Below are 21,209 nucleotides of genomic sequence, written 5' to 3'. Positions count from 1 at the left end.
ATTGCATAGCTGTCTGAAATAATGAACCATACTTACGATTTGTCTAACAGATTACATAATCAAGAGAATTCTCTCTCTTTTTAACATTTTTTTTTCAAGACAGAGTTTTGCTATAGCTTTGGAGCCTATACTGGAACTAGCTCTTGTAGACCAGGCTGGCCTCGAACTCACAGACATCTGCCCGCCTCTGCCTCCCGAGTGCTGGGATTAATTAACATCCTTTTTTTAAAAGAGGTTAATAAAGAAATTCCTTCTTCCCCGAAGGTCAGGCGGTGGCACTGAATACAGCTAAGATCCCAAGCTCAGGTGTGGTGACATCTACGGATCTTGTGAGCCACTCCAGCACATGCAGGGAAACGGCCTTCTCCTTCCCTAGGAAGGAGGCTTCCAAGGCTAGTGAGTAAAGCATAGGCTGCTGCTGTTCCTGAAAATGTCTAATGAACATCTCAAATGCCAGCCCCACAATCTGCTCCACCGTGACCATCCTTCGTGCATGCGCACGTGAAGGGTCTTCCTGCTAGGTGACATTTGAAGTGAACACACCCCTCTGTCATATAGCACAGACTGTTTATTATTTCATTATGTGGAGCAAAGTCAAGATAATTTGCTTTTCTAAGAAAAAAACGAGAGGAAATAACTTTAATACAACATTATTATAGGCAATTACATTTTTCTAATAAAAGTTAGGAAAGCCCATGCAAAATTTAGAGATGAGGAAAACCTCAAACTGTAGTCACTGGTACTTCTACAAAAAGAACAGACAGACTTTTTGTGTTTCCTTCTTCATTTTTTTTTTGTTAGTGTTTTGATTTTTCTTTTACTTTTCTTTCTTTTTTTGAGGCAGTCTTACTATATAGTTCTGGGTGACCTGAAATTCACTATGTGGTCAGGCTGGCCTTGAACTTATGGCAATCCTCTTGCCTCTCCAGTGTCGAGATAATAGGCTTGAGCTGGGAGTATGGCTTCAGGGTACAGCACTTGCCTACAGACTGCTCAAGGATCTGGGTTTCAGTCATAGCTTTATTTTCTTCTTTTTCAACAAACAAACAAACAACATCAGTGATCCTGATTGACAGCTCACATCTGGAATACTCGCACACCAACTCAGGATCTGCAACGGCTATGGAAGTATTTTATGTGTGACAGAAGGATGAAAAGAATCCCCCTGGCTCGCTCACCCCTAAAGGTACTGACCGCACTTCTCAGCTATATTCTAGGAACCAGAGAGATATCCCTGAGGGTTGCCAAAAGCCCACTTAAGCAGAAGTAGAAAGCCAGTCCTCCCAAGAGCAGAGGAAGATTTGTATAACCTATGGGAATTGGATCTACAAACTTCACCCTTAAACTTCAAGTGGTTTTCCCTGGGTGCAGGGTGCTCCTCACACTGCTTAGTCCCTTCTTCTTATCCACGATAGTCAAGTGAACTTTATTCTTTCCCAAAAGGCTATAATGGAAAAAAATAACAGCTTTGGAGTACTGCAGCAGCCCAAGAAGATGGAGAACAGAGGCGCTTCGGAGCTCAGTGATGACTTAGAAACCCAGCCTCCAGATGGCTGCCAGAACAGAGGTCCCCAGCAACGCAGTCTTCCCAGATAAGGAGGTTGCCTCATCTCTTGCATCTTCTTTGAGCTTTTTGTTACACATGTCCAGCTGGCAGCATCTGTACTGGACATTTGTGAGGTCTAATCGGCTCAAAATGAACATGGAATTGCAATCTGAAAATTTCCAGCACTGCTGATAGACTTGCCTTCCTGTGGAGAGACACACATACACTAAGAAGCCACGCAGGAGCAGTTCTGAGCCTGCCATTCTTTCTTGGAGCACAGTCTATGGAAGAGAGAGGTTTGGGTAGAAATAGGCATCCCAACTGGGGCATAAAGGGAAACAAGAAAGTGACGGCACAAATGGAGAAGTCCCCATAAATCTAAAGTCTTGTCAGTCAGTGTGTGAATTTGGGGGGGAGGGGCTATAAGCAGTTCTATTTCTATTTATGAGGGAAACTTAGTGATATTTACTAAGATTTTAAATGGGTGTTGCCTCTGGTCAATCAATTCTACCTTTACAGTGAAGGAAAAGAGACAATACTATTTGTAAAGCAAGCACTTAAAAAAAAATCTATTCATGAATCTGTTTACTACATGATGGAGAGAGAGAAATACTACTTCAATACCTATAAGAAGGACTAAGATCAAGAAAAATGAATGAAATAAAACATATTAAATGAAAAAATTTCAACATCATCAAAAAAGCAAAAATGGAATGATCCTAGTTTTCACGGGGAGGATTACTACATTTTATACCTTAGCAGTGAAAGTGTGGAAGACCGCCCTCCTCCCCTCCCCCGTGGAATCAAATACTTTGAACATAAGGCCTAGAATTCTGGCCACACTCCAGGAGTTTATATAAAAATTACCAGGTACTCCTATTTTTAAAACAAGGTACCTTTGATTGGTCCTTACTTGAAAGATTTTTTTTCTTCCTGAGAGAAAATACTGCTGAAGGCAGTTTTTATTCTTATCTCTTGGAAAGGGTTTATCTCACACACCAGACCATCCTGAGACGGCCACTGCTCCATACAGTTGATCACACATTGCTCACACACAGTTACTGAGGAGCTTATAGCTGCGGCCACGCACAAAGGACAGCTGCAGGCTCTTCCCTGTCTACCGTTTCCTAAGTTCTCTGTGGAGATTCTAGTTTAGCCAACGTAGAATAGCAGATGATATGGGCTTGTGCACATTATGCTCCTTCCCTGGCTCATAGACACCTTGTTCTTTGAGACCCCTCTGCAGCTCCTGCAGTATCCTCCCGAATGACCAATTCTCCTGGTCAGCCATGTGGAGTCGGACAGAGGTCTGCACTCATTTGGGACAGGCAAACAGGCCGCAGTCAAAGTTCTGCTCAAACCCTTTCTTCATCTTGCATCCCTCCCTAGGCTCCCACGAGTTTGGGAGGCAAGCACACTCTCGTCATTAAGAAGCCTGAGGTTTGGAATAAGATCAAATTTCCAAACTCACATCCTATGTTGACTGCCTGTTACATTATCTGAGCCTCCAATTTCTCATCTGTCACACAGGAAAGTACCCCAAGGGTCATGTGAGAAATGCCGTATTTGTGAAAAGTATACAGGAAATGCTTGGTGTGCAGTAATTCGTGGCCAGCTGGCGGTGCTTAACAGTAGACGTTACTTGATGAGTCCAAATGAGTGGGATTTAGGTCCAGTTTCCCAGGTTCTCGGCCCTGACCACGCTTAAACGGGAAACCCAGGGGCCCTTACCAGACACAGCGATGAGACAGGAATCCTGGTTAGGTGAACAGGTGATGTTTGCTCTGCACGGGGAAACCGGGTCTAAACAGTTGTAGCACGTGAGGCTAACACCTAGAGTCAGAAAGAAAGAAAGACTGTTGGGTTCCGTTAAACCAACAATGACTTAGGCAGACCTTACCAGTGAGCACAGGTTTGGGTCAGCTTGTTTTAATCTTTTGTTTATTTGGAGGGGTTTTTTGTTTTGTTTTGTTTTTTGTTTTTCAAGACAGGGTCTCTCAAAGCAGCCCCGGCTGTCCAAGAATTTGCTCTGTAGACCAGGCTGACCTTGAACTCACGGGAGATCCACCTGCCTCTGCCTCCTGAGGGTGCCTCTGGCAGCCACCACTACCTGACTTTCTGCTTTAATCAAGATTATGACAATTTCAGAGTTGCATACAATATATTGTAAGCACATTCTTCATACTCCCCTCTTGCCTCTCCCCAGAGAGCTGCCTCCCCACTTCCACTGTGGCTGACTTTCATTGTGGTGGTGGTGGGGGTGGTTGTTCTTTTCCTACAGGACTTCCTGAGGTTCAGCCATGGTTAGGATTGACATAGTAACCATCTAAACTGGAAAGTTTGTGACTTTTGGGGGAAAAGAACAAAGAAAAAGCAACTCAGCAAGTCCATTTCTTTCTTCCCCAAAAAGAGTATGGCAGAGTGCAAATCGGGCTAGCAAAGGCCCTGACCAAAATCACTTTCATCTTTTTTTTTTTGGGGGGGGGTTCGAGACAGGGTTTCTCTGTGGCTTTGTAACCTGTCCTGGAACTAGCTCTGTAGACCAGGCTGGTTTCGAACTCACAGAGATCCGCCTGCCTCTGCCTCCCGAGCGCTGGGATTAAAGGCGTGCGCCATCATTGCCCGGCTTCACTTCCATCTTTTGCCCCAGTGTAGGTTGGCGGGAACTCAGCTTCACAATGTGACACAATTGGTCAATCCAGCACAAAGGGGCAAGGAGGAGATTGGGGAAATGAGGTCCCTTGTCAGCTGATAGGAAAACAAGAAAAAAAAATACATTCCTCATACCAACCATCCAACTCCGTCAGAGGAAGCAGGTGGCCACTGAAGCCCCCCCCATAAGGAAACCCCTGTTAAGTTCAAACCAGGGGCTAACTAGACAATGCTTTCTCCAGTCTTAACAGATACTAGCAGGCACCCCACCAGGACGTTGTCTGTGACTCTGTGACAGGCTCCCTAGACAATCCGCATCCCAGACTTCCAGGGAAGAAATGCTAAATCCAGGAGGAATAAAAAAGGCCTCCAGCGGGTTCTCAGAGTTAATTCTGGGTTTCCAGGAAGCAATAGTGAGCTTGTCTGAGCTCCTGAAGCCAACTCCCTGTGTGTCTGGATTCCAGGAAACGACAATCGCCAAGGGGCTCAGAGCCCCCAGAGGTGAAAGGGCACAGCCTCCCCCTCTGGCGAACACATCTGGGCACATTTCCTCCTACTTCACATTCATCTAGATTCCTGTTTGGAATCTCCAGCTCGGAGCTCCATTCCAGACCGCTGTCAGCACCCAGCAACATCTTCACTGAAGCCCACCCTCAATGCTCCAAGGAGCGGGCCCCCCCCCATCCCCACTGGAGCTGCCGGCTAAAGTCAGTCCCTCCCTGGGGCTGCTCAAGAGACACCTAGAGGCTATACAAGACCTGGTCGCCATATCTGCCATGTGATTCCTCCGGCCCCCAAGGGCCACCCAGGAGTGCTTTGCTCTGTTCATTAAACCAGGATTTGATTGCCTTATTACATCAGTGTTAGGGGAGTAACTGGGATTCAAAACTTATCGTCCACAGTACAAGACACTCCTCCCTCCCCAAATTAAAACAAATGTTCTGGCTTTTCCAAGCCTTTTGAAGGTCCCCCTCTGTCTTCAGACCCTGCCACACCTCTGACAATAAATAAATCACATTCGAGACCATGTGAACCAAGGTTCCTAAAAAGAGCTGGAGGCTTAACTGAGTCTTCTTTGGAGCTGATTAACTAGGCTTCAAGGACTGTGATGAGTTTGGAACATGACATCCAGAATTAAATTCCTTGGAGTCTTCCTCAGTCCTCTTAGCCATGTATGGCCCCACTCCGTACTTGACCAAGCAGTTTGTGACTGTTAGGTAAATTGTTTGGAATGTACAGACTGAACACTGGGTTCTAGCCAACCAGAAGGCTATAAATACACACAGAGAGGATCTGAAGTATCTAACAGAGGTCCCCACTTGGCTTTAACCCATTTTCCTAATGTTTCCAACCAGTTTACTCCAATACCACCTTCATTTATGACTTTCTTGGTTCTGTTACTACAAAATCTCATCAAACTGCTTTCATGTTGGAATGGAATTTGGGGTAACCTCATGGTCACTCATATTTGCCTCCAAAATAAACTATCTCTTATCCCCTTCGAGAAGAGAATAGTGATTCCAAGGACAGCCCAGACTACATGGTACCCCCTCCAAAAAAATCAAACAAAAACTCCATGTAGCTGTACATCTAGCTGGGAAGCTTCCTCCTAGCCTTGCACTGGAAGGCGAGAGTCTGCATGGAAAAACAGTGGATGGAAACTGTCCAAAGGATTCATTCCTCACCGTCCCATGAGGGTCTCACAAGCAGAACTGTAGGATGGATAATCAGTACTTGTTGGTGTGAAGAGACGTTTTCAAAGGTAAAAATCTCTTCAGATGACTACTTTCAGTTGAACATTTACAACAAACTGATTTGGAGATGGGGACTACTAAACCATACACAAAATGTTATCCCCCAAAAACCATTATTCTGCTCATTAGCAGACAGATATTATACACTGATAGGCAGCTATTATGTTGTGGATTTTTGTCAATCAAAATTTTGTAGAAATTTGTTTCCTCCCTTTTATTTATGTGAGTTTGCAGAGTGTATTAGATTCCTTGCCTCCCGGCATGTAAAGCCTAAAGTATTTGTAATCTGGCCACTTAGAGAAAATGTTTAGTGACCTCTGGAATAGCAAATCATCACTGAACTGCTTCCTGCTAGTACGGACCCAGGGTCAGAAGTATACAAACAACACAAGACAACAGTGTACATTACTCTGGATTGGGCAACCAGTCATAGCAGAGATATTAAGCCCGGTTCCCTAATTCAAAGACAGAAAAACAGCAGCGCTGCTGCTCTGGTTCTGACTGTTGAGAGCTAAGAGTCGGCGTCTCTGGCTTACTTCTCCTTCAATTTTATACCATGAGGGCGGAGATGACAGTCAGCATATGTGAAAGAAGCGAGGCAAGAATCAGAAAGGAATCCTCTCAGTTCGGGTGGGTGTGGATGTAGCCCCCCCGCCACCGTGTGCTGGAGAGAATGGTCTTCTGGTCACATGGCTTCTACCATGACATCAGCATTTTGTAGCACCCACTTACAATTTCATGAAAAGATGCATGTTTATGTCATAACGAAACCCAGTGTGATTGAGTTGACCTTTAGTTCTAAGGCCAATGCTTCTGTTTAGAAACAAGCAGATGTTTCTAAAAGTTGAGCTCTTGACTTCTGCATCTGGCAAGGAAGCAAGCTCTCTGTAATACAGCGTAAGCCCTCACAGGTGTGACAGTGGGCATTTGATCTGACAAGGTTCCAGTTCAACCTCCTGAAACATCAGTAACAACAAAACAAAACTTACTCCTCCTCTGCTTTGTTTGTAGAGGACAAGCCCAGTGCCTGGAGAGAGAGGTCAAGTGACTACTGAAGGACACCCAGCCACAGAGGGACAGAGCCAAAGTGGGACCCCAAGCCTGCAGGCAGGACTCCAACAAACGTTTCTGCAGTGTCAGCGTGAGGAGCCTAAGGATGTCATTTCTCTACAGTCCCTTCCTTGTGCTACAGAGATACATACGTACGAGAAGCGAAGAAGGGGAGAGGGAGGTGTTGGACTAGCCTGGTTATTTGAGGGCGAGTTTATAAGCCCACCCACAGAAGTGGCTAGAGCCCGGGTTAATGTGGCTTAGTGTTAACACTTTAGGTGGAAAGGACAAGGCCAATGCCATGCTGGGAACTTCCGTAGGGCAGACATATCCCTGGCTAGCATATTCAATCAGTGCTCCGATGTCTGTGCACCTATATACCAGGCCCTTCAGAAGACTGGTATGAATAGCAGGCCCATTTCAGAAGAGAGAACTGAGGTGAAGATACTAACAGACATGACGAATGTCACATGATGAACATCACGGTAACAAAGCTTGGACTCTAACCCAGACTATCAGCCGAGAGACTTTCTGCCTTCGCTGAGCTGGGGACACAAACAATGTAGACTGTAAGAGAGGACAGGCCGGAAGTCAGAGGATGGCTGCTGCTGAGCCAGGACGGGGACTTGACCCTCTGGGCCACTTCTTGCCCTAGTTCCAGGAGAGAGTTAGCCTGTACTAACTGTTGTAACAATAGAAAAACCTGTGCTACTTGATTTTCTTCACTACAAAAGGTTAAATGTCATTTCTTGCCTTTGACACAGGCTTATTACCAAGAAAATTCTCCTGAGGGCTTCTTAGGACAATAGCAATTGTCTAAGGGTCTCTTAGGACAATAGCAACTGTCTAAGGGTCTCTTAGACAATAGCAATTAAAAACAGCTTTCTCAGCAGGGGGTGGGGGGTAGCGCATGCCTTTAATTCGAGGTCGGCCTGGTCTATAGAGCTAGTTCAAGAACAGCCAGAATTATACAAAGAAATCCTGTCTCAAACAAAAAACAAAAACAAACAAACAACAAAAAGCTTTCTATCTTTCTCTCCCTTTCTCTCCCTTTCTCCCCTACCTTTACCATCACACCCAAATTCTCTGAGGAAAGGACTGAGGTATATCCCAAACTTGTCACAGGGCAGCTGCTACTCTAACGATGCTCGCTCCCCTGACAATTGCAAATGACCGTGTCAGGCTACTGTAATGACAGGAAACGCAGCAGGAAGAACAGTTAAGAATGAAACATGACGTGGCAGAGGTGGGCCACATTACAGTGCCTCACAGCTAGGTGCAACGAGAGGTGGGCCAGGAGGCAGGGATGGAATGTGGGGTGCGCTTCCATTCTCTCTGCTGTGCAGCCAACGCCTCACTGACCTTTTGTAAACTGTGCAGGAACAAAGGCGGAGCTCTACAGCGTTCCTGATAGACCCGCAGTCAGGGTGTGCCACGAGCACTCCAGCCCTGCAGGAACCTCCTGCTTTCTTTCTTTCTCTTTCTTTTCTTCTTTCTTTCTTTCTTTCTTTCCTTTCTTTCTTTTTTCTTTCTTTTTCTCTTTCTCTCCTCTCTCTCTCTCTCTCTCTCTCTCTCTCTCTCTCTCTCTGTTTTATCAAGACTGGGTTTCTCTGTGTAACAGCCCTAGGTGTCCAGGAATTAGCTCTGTAGACCAGGCTGGCCTCGAACTCACAGAGATCTGCCTGCCTCTGCCCCTCAAGTGCTGGGATTAAAGGCATGTGCCACAACAGCCCAGCCAAAACTTCTGTTTTGGCTCATTGTGTTGCTTGCTGGGTTTTCCATCTTGACCCCCACCCTCCCTACCCCACTCCCAAAGCCAATAATGACTAGGATGTTCTAAGAATATGATACGGGCAGAAAATAACCCTTGATCTTATAATAACACAAGTGGGTGTTTCCGCTGTTACAGAAGCATAAAACAGCTTTCTTCAGAAGCCAGGAGAAGGGCACCCAGACATGGATGGTCTTTATGCATCCTACAGTGGCCCACAGTGAGTGAAAACCTGGAATTCCGGTGGCAGATTGGGGTCACATTTTGACATACTACTTGCGGGTATTATTTCATGCATTCAAAATCCCTTGTGAGAATTATTTCATAAGTTCATAATCCTTTGGGGGCCTCAATTGTGTCATTTGTAAAATGGAGATAAGTACACAATCTGCTAAGTTGGCAAGAGGGTTAGGTAAGTGAATACATGTCAGATGCTCAGACTAAAGACAGGCATGTGCATGTGTAAGATTTGGTTTATTTAGCTGTGGCTGCAACCATCATGACCACTATCTCGGTGGCACGGGAAAATGGTGTGGGGGGGAGTGAGGGTGGGGAGGGGGAAGGACAGCACTCAGAAGGCTGCCCTCAGGGCCCTCGTGTTGAGAGCAAAAAGGCCTTGAGCACACAGACAAGTTGGGAAAAACAGGAAAGTCAAACACACAGCTGATCTCTTCCACGGAAAGAGGTGGCAGCTGCTCCTCCTGGAACGCCAGGAGTGATGCAGGTTTACAACCTGGTGGTCCTTGGCTGTCTGCTGGGGCAGGCTGCCGCTTCTCCCAGGATTTACGTTTTTACTTGTGCAAGACCTTTTCCCCTAAGTCTTGACCATTGCTTTTAGACCATAAAATCCACTCTTCTGAGTGAGGTCACTTGTGCTTTACGACAGCTAAGTGACTTCTGTGTTATCTGAGGGCCAGGCCAATCCTACCTCCCACAGGTGTGTGTTTACCTGAAGCTCCCTGGACCCTAAATCTTGGGCACAATCTCTGAGTAAACAGCACCCATTCTTGCGAAAGAAGCCCGATGTACTTTGCAAGGAATCTCAATGTAAATTATATCTTAAATGGCTGTGTACTTTTGGGACTGAGTTAATTGTTACCTAAATACTTTTTTTCCAAAATTGGGCTGTACTTAAATATGACTAATTTTTTCCAAAATTGGGCTGTACTTAAATATGACTAAAGTAAACTGATCTGGGCCAGACTCTAGAAGTCTTGATCCAGCACCGGTTACAATAAAATCAGGCTGGACCCAGTTTCATTCTTGTTTCTTTTCGTGGATTTTTTTCTCCCTGCATGCTATAAAAGCCTGCAGGGGAATCACAGCAATTGTGGGGGGTGGGGAGGGCAAAGGTGTTAGCATCCAGCCTAGACTGCTGCTGCTACTTTCTTCTATAGAGGAAATAACCATGTTCCTCACTGGGAGTCCAACTGTGAACCCCAAAGCCCAGGTGCTTCTACTCCAAAAGGATATGGCAGGCTCCATTCTCCCTTCCCCAAGGAAGTTCAGAGTTCTCAGGAGTGACAAAAGCCACATCCTCCACGTCAGAGACGGCCAGGCTGCAGACTCATGCTGTGAAACCTTCTCCCTTTGAGCCCTGTAAGGTGCTTCCACTTTACCTGCCTCATCAGGGTCCCTACTACTTGCTGTCTGTTTGTATAGCCATGGCATTAGTAACCCTAATAAAGTCTTGTCCAAAAAGACAAGCTACCCAGTGCCCCCACTTCTACCACACACCTGAGAGCTTTCAAAAAGACAAGCTACCCAGTGCCCTCCCTTCTACCCCACACCTGAGAGCTTTCAAAAAGGTCTTGTAGAGCATTTTAAGGATGATACCTGCTGAAATCCCAGAGTAGTATGTAGTGGGCCAGGGAAAAACCTGATCTCCACTCCTGTTTAAAAAGAAAACAAACAACCAAACAAACAGCTCTGTAAGCCAGGATGGGCTTTAACTCAGGCAGACACCCCATGAAAGGCACCCCAAAGCATCAGTGTTGTCACAAGCACAAGAACCAAAGCCAGGCCTTAATGAGGGACTGGATGCCAGCGGCAGCAACTCAAACTCCCAGAGGCCCAAGAAAAAGAAGCATCATGGGCAAGGGCAAGTCTAGAGGGTCTGGCTCACTCACCTGTGGAACAGAGGACAGCCAGAAGCAGGAGTGTGATGAGTTGCCTTTGAACGCTCATTGTGCCCGTCCACCAAATCTGGAACAAACAAGAGTCGTCACTGACTGACAGATACCTTCCAGCTATTTCCAAAACCACCAACTGGAGTCCAAGGAGGTCTTGGGAAAAGCACAGAACAGGCATGAAACTTCCACCGGGGCAAGGTTCTGAGTAAGGCTGTGACGGTCCTCTCCTCTTGCTTCAAGACCTCAGCTTGTGAAGAAATGTCCATCTTGGGGAGAAGAACAGCCATGTAGGAGTCAAAGTCTCGGGCAGGAACTCCACCCTACCCACATCGGACCCTTAAGAAACTTAGTTCATATAAGTCAGTGTTCCTGGCCACACTATCCTTCTCTGGGCCAAGGATGCTCATCTAGCATGCATACGGCCCTGAGTTTGATACTCAGTACTGTACCCATAAGGGTCGCTTAGTCCAATGAAAATGCGAGACAACTGATTCACGTGGTAACTACCCTGCCCATGCGGCTGGTTTTGTTGGAGCGCCCTTTCCCTAGGGCAGGCCACAAGGTGAGAGAGCCTAAGTCTCTGGAAGGCATCAGAAAGCGCGAGCAGCAAAGCCTGCGTCTCTATGGGAGCTCAGCTTCCTCTGCTAGGTGTCTGTCCACTTTAGGAAAGGAAGCAGCTCCTGGGTAACACTAATGACTAAGACCTCTCCGCGTAAGCGACCAGGTGGCTGGGAACAAGCAGCAGGTGAAAGGGCCAGTGCGGAAATGCCTGGGACATTCCTTTCGCCCAATAAGGAAACGAAGGAGCAGAAGGTTTCACATCTTCCTGCATGCCAAGTTTTGGGAGCGGATTTAAGAAGCATCATGATCCTCCTGTATATCTTGGGACCTACCTTGGCAGGGAGGTGGCAAGTCACTGAAACCACGGGGCTCTGCATGCTTTTCTTCTGAGACCACAGGCCAAGGCTCAGGCCTGGCAGACAGAGGGGGTAACCACCTTTGTCTTCAGGGTGTCACCAGCCTCATGCCTTTGAAGGCAGTCTGCTGACCAAGGCCAGCGGAAGATGGAGAAACTAAAACAGGCAATTTCTACATTGCCCATGATAGGAACTGGACAGAGCCACCGTGGGGTATGTGTATTTTCAAGGGCAAACAGGGCCTGGCCCTTTCCTTCCTAGTGACCTATTTCGTCAGTGTGCTGTCAGCTTCCTGCCTGGTTACTCATGCTTCGAGAATTCTGAGTGTAAAGGATGGCTTACAGACTCAGGTTAGGCAGGACTTGGGGCATGGAAAACTACTGTAAGGGAGCATAGAGTGTTGACCGGAAGTCCTCAAATAGGTAACAGGGCCTCGGATGCCTTCTGAAAGTGAGGACCAGCTGTGTCAGGCAATGGCATTAGGGGAGGAGGGAAGATGGTCCTACATCCCAAAGGCACTGGGAAGACAGAAGCTTACTTAGAGCTTCTCACACCAGAAAACGTCCTGCTAAAGGGTACCCAACGTAAACAACCCTGGGGAATACACACTGATGGCAGAAGTTACAAAATAACCCCACACTAGTTCAGAATTACGTATAATAAAGGGTTATTTATTTACAGGTAGACCCACAGATTACTGTCCTAGATCACAGTCCTCTGCACGAACAGGGAACAAGAACCGAATCCAGCAGCCCGAAGGTGCATTTAGAGCATAAGAGACCAAGTGGCAAGTCAGAAAGTGGAACAGCCATTGGCTTGAAGCTGCACTGTAAATGCCTTCAATGTTGACAGTAACAGTTAAGTGAGACAGAAATCCTCTATTCCTCCGGATCCTCTACTTTCCCCACCCCCCAAGTGCTTTCTATAATGAACCAAGTATTGTTTTTATACTCTGAGACCACAGGCAAATTTGCACACTTCATGTTTCCTTTTTAAAAGTCACTGATCATCATCTGTACTTCAGTAACTCCATTTCAGAATTCCCAAAATAAAAAAAAAACTCAATAAAAACTACAGTTTAACTGCAGAAAAGATCAAGGGAGTACTGTCAGCCCACATAAACAAGCACCATTTACAGGCTCTGTCCAGAGGACTCAACAAACCTTTTCTAAGCAAACCTTGATTTAGTAGTTGTGGGTTTGCTCCTATGAACTACTGTAGCAACTTTGCTAAGATTCCAAGTGACATTTTGTTCTTCCAAAGAACATTCTCCTGATTAATCTTCAAAGACAAGAGCCAATGGAAAGACTTTCTCCTTTGAGCACAGACTTAATTATTAGAGACAGCTCATGGTGGCACACACCTTTAATCCCAGCACTTGGGAGGCAGAGGCAGAGGCAGGTGGATCTCTGAGTTTTGGGGACAGCCTGGTTTATGGAGAGTTTTCTAGGTCAGCCAGGGTTCACACAGTGAGAGCCTGTCTCAAAACAATAAAAAAGAAAGAAAAGACAGAAGCAGCCCAAAGTCATTCTGAATAAAACCCACAGAAAGAAGGCTGGGGAGTCTGTTGAGGACCAGCATTTGAGGCTGTAGAGAACACAACTGCAGAGAGCCCTGGATAGTAGGACATTTTCCTGGGTAGCGAGCTCATTAACCTGGTTCTAAGGTGATGTCTTTAATTTGTTGTTTGTTTGTTTTGTTTTGTTTCATCAAAAGAAAAAGTCCTGTTGTGAAAGCATTGGTCAAGAGTAAAAACTTAAGGTCAGCCGGGCGATGGTGGCGCACGCCTTTAATCCCAGCACTCGGGAGGCAGAGGCAGGTGGATCTCTGTGAGTTCGAGACCAGCCTGGTCTACAGAGCTAGTTCCAGGACAGGCTCCAAAGCCACAGAGAAACCCTGTCTCGAAAAACCAAAAAAAAAAAAAAAAAACTTAAGGTCATGCATGTCCGTGAGGAGATATGTAGATTATGATGCTGTCCCATGCTGCAGAATCAGGAACTAAGATACAAGCCAGTTGTGGCTACAGGGCTGAGGATATAGCTCAACTGTAGAGTACCAGTACAAAGGGGAGGAAAAGCTGTAACTGTATTACTTTCCCCTTAAAATGTATGCACACACACACACACACCACACACACACACCTAATAATAAAATGTTTCTAATACCACATTAATTTTCTGAACATTTTAGAATGTGTGTTTATTGACAGAATGATAAAATTAGGAGCTGTTGGCTTATACCTAGTTTTTTTTAACAACAAACAGAAAAGGCAATGATTATTTTAAATATACACATATGTACTTCATGTGTAGTTTCTTTTTATTTATCGATTACCCTACCTAATTAGATATAAAGCATATATATATATATATATATATATATATATAGTATATATAGTAGCTCTTAAAATTGACTACTTGAGACAAAGAACGTTTCATGTTTGCATATGTGTGTGTGCGTGTGTGTGCACGTGCGTGTGTGTGTGCGTGCAATGCATGTATATAGGCTCCAATATCTAATCAGAACATTTAGTCATTTCATATAATTGTGAAAGATGAAGCCCGAATGATTTTCTAGTTTTCCTAAAAAATGACACCATATTTTAATACCAATTTGTCTCCAATTTATATAACATCAAAACAATCAAATCCCTTATTTCAGTTTTTAATTTGTAAAGAGGTTAAAAATCATTGTCCATGAGAATAAAATATAAAAATAAGACTTCAACAGGGCCTGCTACCACAGGCCAGTGATCTTAGCTACTTGGGAGGCTCAGACAGGAAGAGCACAAATTCAAAGCCTGTCTGGACTAGAGTGAGTTGAAGGACAACAGAATACATTAGAAAAACCTTACTCAAAATTTTAAACAATAAAAAATAAACCAAAAAACAAAAAACCCAACCCTCCCCCCCAACACACACACACACACACAAAAACCAGCAAAAAACAAACTAACAAAAACCAAACCATTTTTAAGAACTAAGGATGTATCTTCCGGTGGCAGAGTGCTTGCTGGACAAGTCACACATAAGGCCTGAGACTGGACACCCTGAATTCAACCCAGTAAATACACGTGTGAGCGCACACACACATTTTAAAAATTCAACGCAGACGAGAATGTCATGTAGCACTTTAAAAGGCAAACATGTAGACTAATAAACAATCCTGGAATTTTCTCTGTCCTGGGCTGAGACCTGGCCTGGAAATTAATTATACTTTAAGTCAAGGCACTGTAGTCAAAGCACTATACCTCTGAATTTCTTCCAGTGTATCAGAACAGAAAAACACACAGCCGCTGGAGCCAGGGGAAATGAAAGAAGAACCAGGGCTGTTATGCAGACAGTTTTCAACAGAGAGGGGAGGTTATTCTATGTGTTTCCTAAGACAGGGTCCCAGGAAAGCTCTTTGCCTGAGCTACATCCTAGCCTGCATTCTAGATTTCCTAAACACACCATCCCTTACCTGCCTTGCTGATGTAGGATGTCCTTCTTTATATGTATTGCTTTTATTGGTTACTGAATAAAGCTGTTCTGGTCAAAGGCTTAGCAGAATAAAGCAAGGTGGGAACTCCAAACAGAGATAGAGAGTAAGCGGAGTCAGGGAGAGGCTATGCAGCTGCTGAAAGAACCTTGCCAGTAGGCCACAGGCACATGGTGTTACACAGATTGATTAAAACACAAGAGTTAGCCAGGAATATGCTCGACCAAACAGTGTTGAAATTAATAAAGTTTTTGTGTGATTATTCGGGTCCAAGTGGCTGGGAAACTAAAAGCAGTCTCCGCCCACACCTTGCCCACGGGCTGGTCATACACAGTATCAGCAGGTCAGGAAGCAATTCCTCTAATGTTCTCTGTCCCTCGGGGATGCTCGCACAGTGGCAGTCACAGAGGAGAGACCCTACAAGATCCTTTCGAAGCCAGTAATAGGCTACAAACAAACAAAGCAAACAGAGAGTGTGAGAAGGCTCGGCAGATAAAGGTGCCTGCTGCCAATCCTCGGCATCTGAGCTCAGTCCCCACCATCCAGATGGTGGAAAAAGAAACCCAGCTCCTGAAAGTCATCCTCTGATCTTTCCTAAAGGCGCTACGGTATACTAATACAACAAATGAAGAGATCAATGTAACTTTAAAACTTTCAAAGAGGCAAAATCTAAAAATTGCTATAGTAAACTTTTTCATTCTATAACAAATCCAACCTGACAATTACTTATGCATTGCCATCCAAGGGAAACCAAAAGGGACAACAAGCTTCACTGGCTAAGTTGCTGTAAATGTTTTGGATAACAAATACTTTTGCTATATTGGTAGACAGAAAATGCAGTGTGACTGTAATATGTAACACACACACACACACACACATACACACACACACATACACACCACACACATACACACACATACACACACATACACACACACACACAGAATCTAGCTTCCCAAATACAAGTTTAAAGAAATATACTTTTACTCATTTACTTACATGGACACAGACATGTAAGAACCAGGCAAAAGCACTTGTCACATTAAATAATTATTTATGATGAAGTGTTCAAGGAATTTCTGAGGGCATACTTACTACTGTGGAGTAGATTTGATCTCAGCCTCTATAGCTCACATGTAGACTAATAAACAATCCTGGAATTTTATGTCAAGTGAGCAGACATGTGGCGCACTGGGCTACATAAAAGAGGCTTAGACACTGGTTCTCAATTTCTTGGACCATGTAGCTCATGCAGAGAATGAGTAGATCCCTGGACCTAGAGTCTGGGTGGCCTAGTCAACAGCCCGACAGGGGTGGGGGAGCACTGTTCACAGTCCCCAAGTGCTGCAGATGTTCCTAGAGACCACACTGGGAAGGAGGAGGCGGCAGTGACCTAGCTCAAGGGTTGAAAGTGACTCTCCCTCTCCGCAGGGCTGTAAAATGAGCTGTTAGTGTTAATGAAATAATTAGAAGAGTCTTTTGTTCTGCGGCCCATACGATTACACCACTTGATGTGACTTGTAACCAAACCCAAGCCATTAGGCTTGATTGCTAGTTAACTTCAGTTTGGGGGCAAATATTAGGGGAAAGGGCTAATGCCTGCACTCCTGACAAAACACTCCTTACAACAATAACAAGGTCTATGTAACCACTTCTTGCACTGAGCAACTAGAGTGAAGGGGAGATAGTTTATAAGACAGCAGCCGCGGGCGCCAAAGTAACATCTCTTTCCATAAAAACATCCAGACCTTAACTCTAAAACCTGAGACGACAGGCATGCTCTCTCGGTAACCTTCATTGACCCTGGATTATGTACATTATTGTCAATGTCCCAGCGTAATCACAGGGTCCTCAAATGGGAGAGGAAGGGAGCAGAAGCTGTCAGACACTGGAAACAGAACATGAAGAGGGTGTGAAACATCTTACTGTTGCTAACTCTGCTCTATTGGCCATGGCATACTCATGGCCTCTAGAAGCTAAGAATGCTCCGTAACTGACACCTCTCAAGGAAATCAGATCGGGGGTTCTCCAGTCACAAAGGTCTCCAGAAGGGAAGGAAGCCTGCCACCTTGTAGTTCAGTGTTGACTCTAACCAGACTCCAGGTGTAGATGAAGGAACTGGAAGGTTTGTGTTGTCTTAAGCTATTTTTTATTCACTTGGCAGCAATAAAAACTATTATAAAGCACACGATGGCACGTGCCTATAGTCCCAGCTGAGGTGAGAAGACGACAGGAATCCAAGAGTTTCGATCCATTTGGTCAATAAAGCAAGACTCCGAATCCAAACAAAAAGAACAAAAGCCCTAAGCCTGCTATAAGCAGCAGCCTCATTACTGGAAATAGTGAGACAGCATTTTAGGCATAGATTTCAGCCTGGAACCATGAACATAGATGGAGATTGTAATTCAGCTGCCAAAATAAATGCAGCAAAAACCAAAACAAACAAATAACAACAACAACAACAACAAAACCCACCAGGAGATTCTCTCCTCCCACCCCTTTCCTTTTACAAACTAAGAAAGGAACCCAGAAGCAACACCAGCACTGAGCCACAGCGATTAGAGATTTCAACACCAGCAATTTCCATAGGATTCACAGACAGTGTAGACACTGGGTGTAGTCGCAACACTTGGGAGACTGGGGCTAAGTATGTTATATAAAGTAAACATTATCATTTTATAGCAAGTTCATAGAGCCAGAGGAATGGAATTACCTGTCCCAAGACAACAGGGTAGTCACAAAGTCACTTTGGATGCATCTTGCTTGTACTTATCAACGCCTGGGAACTAAGTGGCTTAGCGTTGGCAGTCTCAAAGGCCTAAAGATCTTGTGTTCTTACAAGCTTGGACATGCTACGTAGCTAAGCATGAAACAGACACCCAGAGATCCTTGACTCAGTAATTACATCAGCAGCTGGGGACAAAGAGCAAGCCACCATCACAATGGGAAAGCCCCTCCCAGCCACCTAGAGGCCCTGGGTAGGCCCCCAGTGCTCTTAAAATTGCACAGGATTTCAGCTTCACCTACAGTGGCTTCCCTCTCTTTACAACCTGTTCCAGGACCTCAAATCCCTGGCTCATCCCGGTATTCCCAACCCTAAAATCCGTTTGAGTTGGGATTTTCTCTTTCAACCCACCCAGTGAAATGGAAGGTTTTCCATTTACAATAAAGTACATGACAAAAATTTCAGCTTGTTTGGTGCATGAGGCAACTCCCTCTTAGCCTCCCCAGACTGTTAAGAGCAATGTTGTGAGCGTCCTCATTGACATTCTGAGGTCTGTGTGTCAGCTCTGGAGAAGGGGCTTTTAAAAGATGGCCCTGGGAGGGATTGAAGTCTCCTTAACAATTGCCGTTTTCCATATTCCCGGAGGTCAACCAGCTTTTCCACGAGCGACCTTAGTGTTCAGTACCACCCTGTGAAGTAAGGCTTTCCCTTTTACTGACGAGAAAACAATGTTAAATAGCTTGCTTAGGACTAGCTACCAACAAAAACAAATGGCACTCATTGCCTAAGGTTCTTTTCAAAGTCCTCCCTCAGACTGAAGGGTGGCACCGTACCCATGCACCAAAAATATCTGCTAAACAGTTTTAAATTTGGACCTCGACCAGAAGAAAAGCAGTAAGTCATCGGGGCTGAGGCTACCCCTCGGCTCCCCCGCCACTGCCTTATCTGAGCAGCGCGGTGGGGTGGGGGTGGAGGGGCGTCCCCCGGGCAGGCGCCGAGGGAATGCCGAGCTCCTGAACCGTGCGTGGGAGCAAAGTAGAGGCTTTCGGGAACCGGCCTGCGGCAGTGTGTTTTATTATAATGAAGAAGGCCGGCGGAGCTACAAGCCAGGGAGAGACGTCCCGAACTACTACAAGGAGAAAGGCCACCCCAGAGAGAAGAAACAAGGACAGCTTACCGAACGCATGCGCTCCCGCTCCCGCTCCCGAAGTACTCCCACCTCTCACCCCAGGTCCTGCTACAGCCGACACTGCGCCCTTGCTTACCTGCCACCTCGCAGTTCCGTAGACCCAGACGCCGCCGTTTCTTAGTGCTGGAGGTTTTTCTGCTGCGTTACAAGCACCTGGTTTCGAGCTCCGCCAGTCGGCTGAATAGCTACGGAGCTCCTCTGGCCACTCCCAAGAACTGTGGCCACACCCCCAGTCGCAATTCAGTCTTTGCCTCCTATAGAGGGAGCTCGGCAGCTAGATTCTCAAAACCCAAACAACAGCAAAGACAGGCGTCTGTCTCCCTCTGATTCCTTACCCCAAATTGCTTCTGATTTTCCCTCTCTGAAAAAAGTCACTCCCCAAAATGTTTTTGTGGCCATGTTTGCTGGCGCCCAGAGCTCTCTCTTTGCCCGTCGTGGGTATCTTTAGCTACGGAGTGTTTTGTTTGGAATCATAACAAAATTCTGTCGAGGCTCCAAAACCACAGAGAAACCCTGTCTAGAAAAACAAAACAAAAAACAAAAAAAAAAAAAAAAAAAAACAACAAAAAATTCTGTCGAGCATTTGAAAACTTCTGTGGGCTGACCAGGGACCACAACTACCGCTCAGACCTTCCCGAGTGCAGGCGTAATATGAAGTTGCCACTTACCAATTGGAAAGAGTCACATCCAGTAAAGAAGCAACAGGAACAATAACTGAAAAAAGAGTAAACAGTCCAAGAGGAATCCTCCTAGGGGAACAGAAGGTACTCGAGAATCGGTCTGGGAAGCTGTGGCATCTCAGGCCTGCTTTGGAAAAGGAAGCATACATGAGACAAAAATCCAAGTTAGGCCATGGGGATGGGGGAATAAGGGATGGGAGAAAGGAAACAATGATCCAGTTAGAGGTTTTAGGTTATTTTTCTAAATTTATTTTATTTTACGTGCATTGGTGTTTTTGCCATGGGTGTTGAGTTCCCTGGAACGGGTGTTACAGACAGTTGTGAGCTGCCACGTGGGTGCTGGGAATTGAACCCAGGTCCTCCAAAAGAAAACCACTGCTTTTAACCACTGAGCCATCTCTCCAGCCCCTTAAGTCTGTTTGTTTTAAAGTCTTTCAGTCCTCAGCAATAAGAAGTAAATTTTCATTTTTTTTTTGTGGGTTTATTTTTTTGTCATTTTCTTTTTCCCCAAGTAATATCTATTCCTCCAAAACATGGCCCATTCTCCCTGGCATGTGGTGGGTTCTCTCTGTTCTGCCATATCAGAAAGAGCAAAAAAGGCTGGGACTCCACTCTTTCCCTAGCCTATCAATTACAGAGACTGAGCTTCAATCCCTGCTATAGAGGAAGCACATGGACACCTATAGAGCAAAAAATAAATAAAAAAAATTAAAAAAATTAAAAAAAATTAAAGGGGGAAGCACCAGATAGGACATCCCCCAAACATATATCAAAATCCAATCCTTCCTAAAGTAGGTCATGTTCCCAGGTCTGGGCCCTTCTCTATTCTGGAAACTAGTAAGGCTTTCCGTAAACAAATCCTTCTATGGGAATGTTGCTGCAATCCTTCCCATTTAGGTGATCGTGAGCAACATCTATGCCCTTCCTAGTCTTAACAACAAAGCTAGGCAGTTTCCCCAGAGTCCACTCTGACGGACTGTGAGTCTATTCACTTTCCTGCACAGCACAGGGCACACTGGAGAGTCAGACATGGTGTCTTTCCTATAGGTGGGAAAACCTGGCCCTTCATGTTACACTTTCCCTCAGATGCAGAGAGGGCCCCCTGCCCTAGTCTTCCCAAGCTTGAATGGTGTAGCCCCTCCTGAAGCCACATGCTGGTAGGGTGGCTTGCCTAACAGGTGAAATGGAGCAGCTGGGAGTGAAACCACAGATACTGAGCTCTTGCAGGGACAATCATAAAGCCGCTGGCATGCGCCCTTCATCATGATCCTTTGCCGAGTTCCAGGATCCGCAGGACCCAGATCCTGGTTTTC

General features: G+C 45.5%; 1 protein-coding gene across 2 annotated transcripts; it reads right to left on the bottom strand.

Moving 5' to 3' along the window:
* Positions 1-550: 550 nt before the first annotated feature.
* Positions 551-19,420, bottom strand: Cd59 (CD59 molecule (CD59 blood group)). 2 transcript variants are annotated; one of them, XM_075961580.1, is made up of 4 exons: positions 19,293-19,420; positions 10,903-10,978; positions 3,278-3,379; positions 551-1,751 (listed from the first exon to the last, which is right to left on the bottom strand). In XM_075961580.1, the coding sequence occupies exons 2-4, from the start codon at positions 10,958-10,960 to the stop codon at positions 1,531-1,533; spliced, it is 381 nt and encodes a 126-aa protein (XP_075817695.1). In that variant the 5' UTR covers positions 10,961-10,978; positions 19,293-19,420; the 3' UTR covers positions 551-1,530. The 2 variants fall into 2 exon arrangements, with proteins under 2 accessions (XP_075817695.1, XP_075817694.1); XM_075961579.1 differs by lacking the exon at positions 19,293-19,420 and adding an exon at positions 11,799-11,912.
* Between the last annotated feature and the right edge of the window lie 1,789 nt (positions 19,421-21,209).

Source organism: Microtus pennsylvanicus, chromosome 2 (genome assembly GCF_037038515.1).
Source record: "Microtus pennsylvanicus isolate mMicPen1 chromosome 2, mMicPen1.hap1, whole genome shotgun sequence".
In the NCBI taxonomy this organism is placed as follows: domain Eukaryota; kingdom Metazoa; phylum Chordata; class Mammalia; order Rodentia; family Cricetidae; genus Microtus; species Microtus pennsylvanicus.
The sequence above is the reverse complement of the archived record's forward strand: the minus strand, read 5'-3'. Positions and strand labels throughout refer to the sequence as shown.

Bases quoted from the DNA above. Each gene is read 5' to 3' on its own strand.
- Cd59 (XM_075961579.1), bottom strand. From the start codon at position 11,843: ATGCAGAGCCCCGTGGTTTCAGTGACTTGCCACCTCCCTGCCAAG. The intron at 3,380-10,902 runs GTGAGTGAGCCA...TTCTGACTCTAG, and splicing joins GGCTGTCCTCTGTTCCACAG to GTGTTAGCCTCACGTGCTAC. The intron at 1,752-3,277 runs GTAAGGGCCCCT...GTCTCTCCACAG, and splicing joins CTGTCTCATCGCTGTGTCTG to GAAGGCAAGTCTATCAGCAG.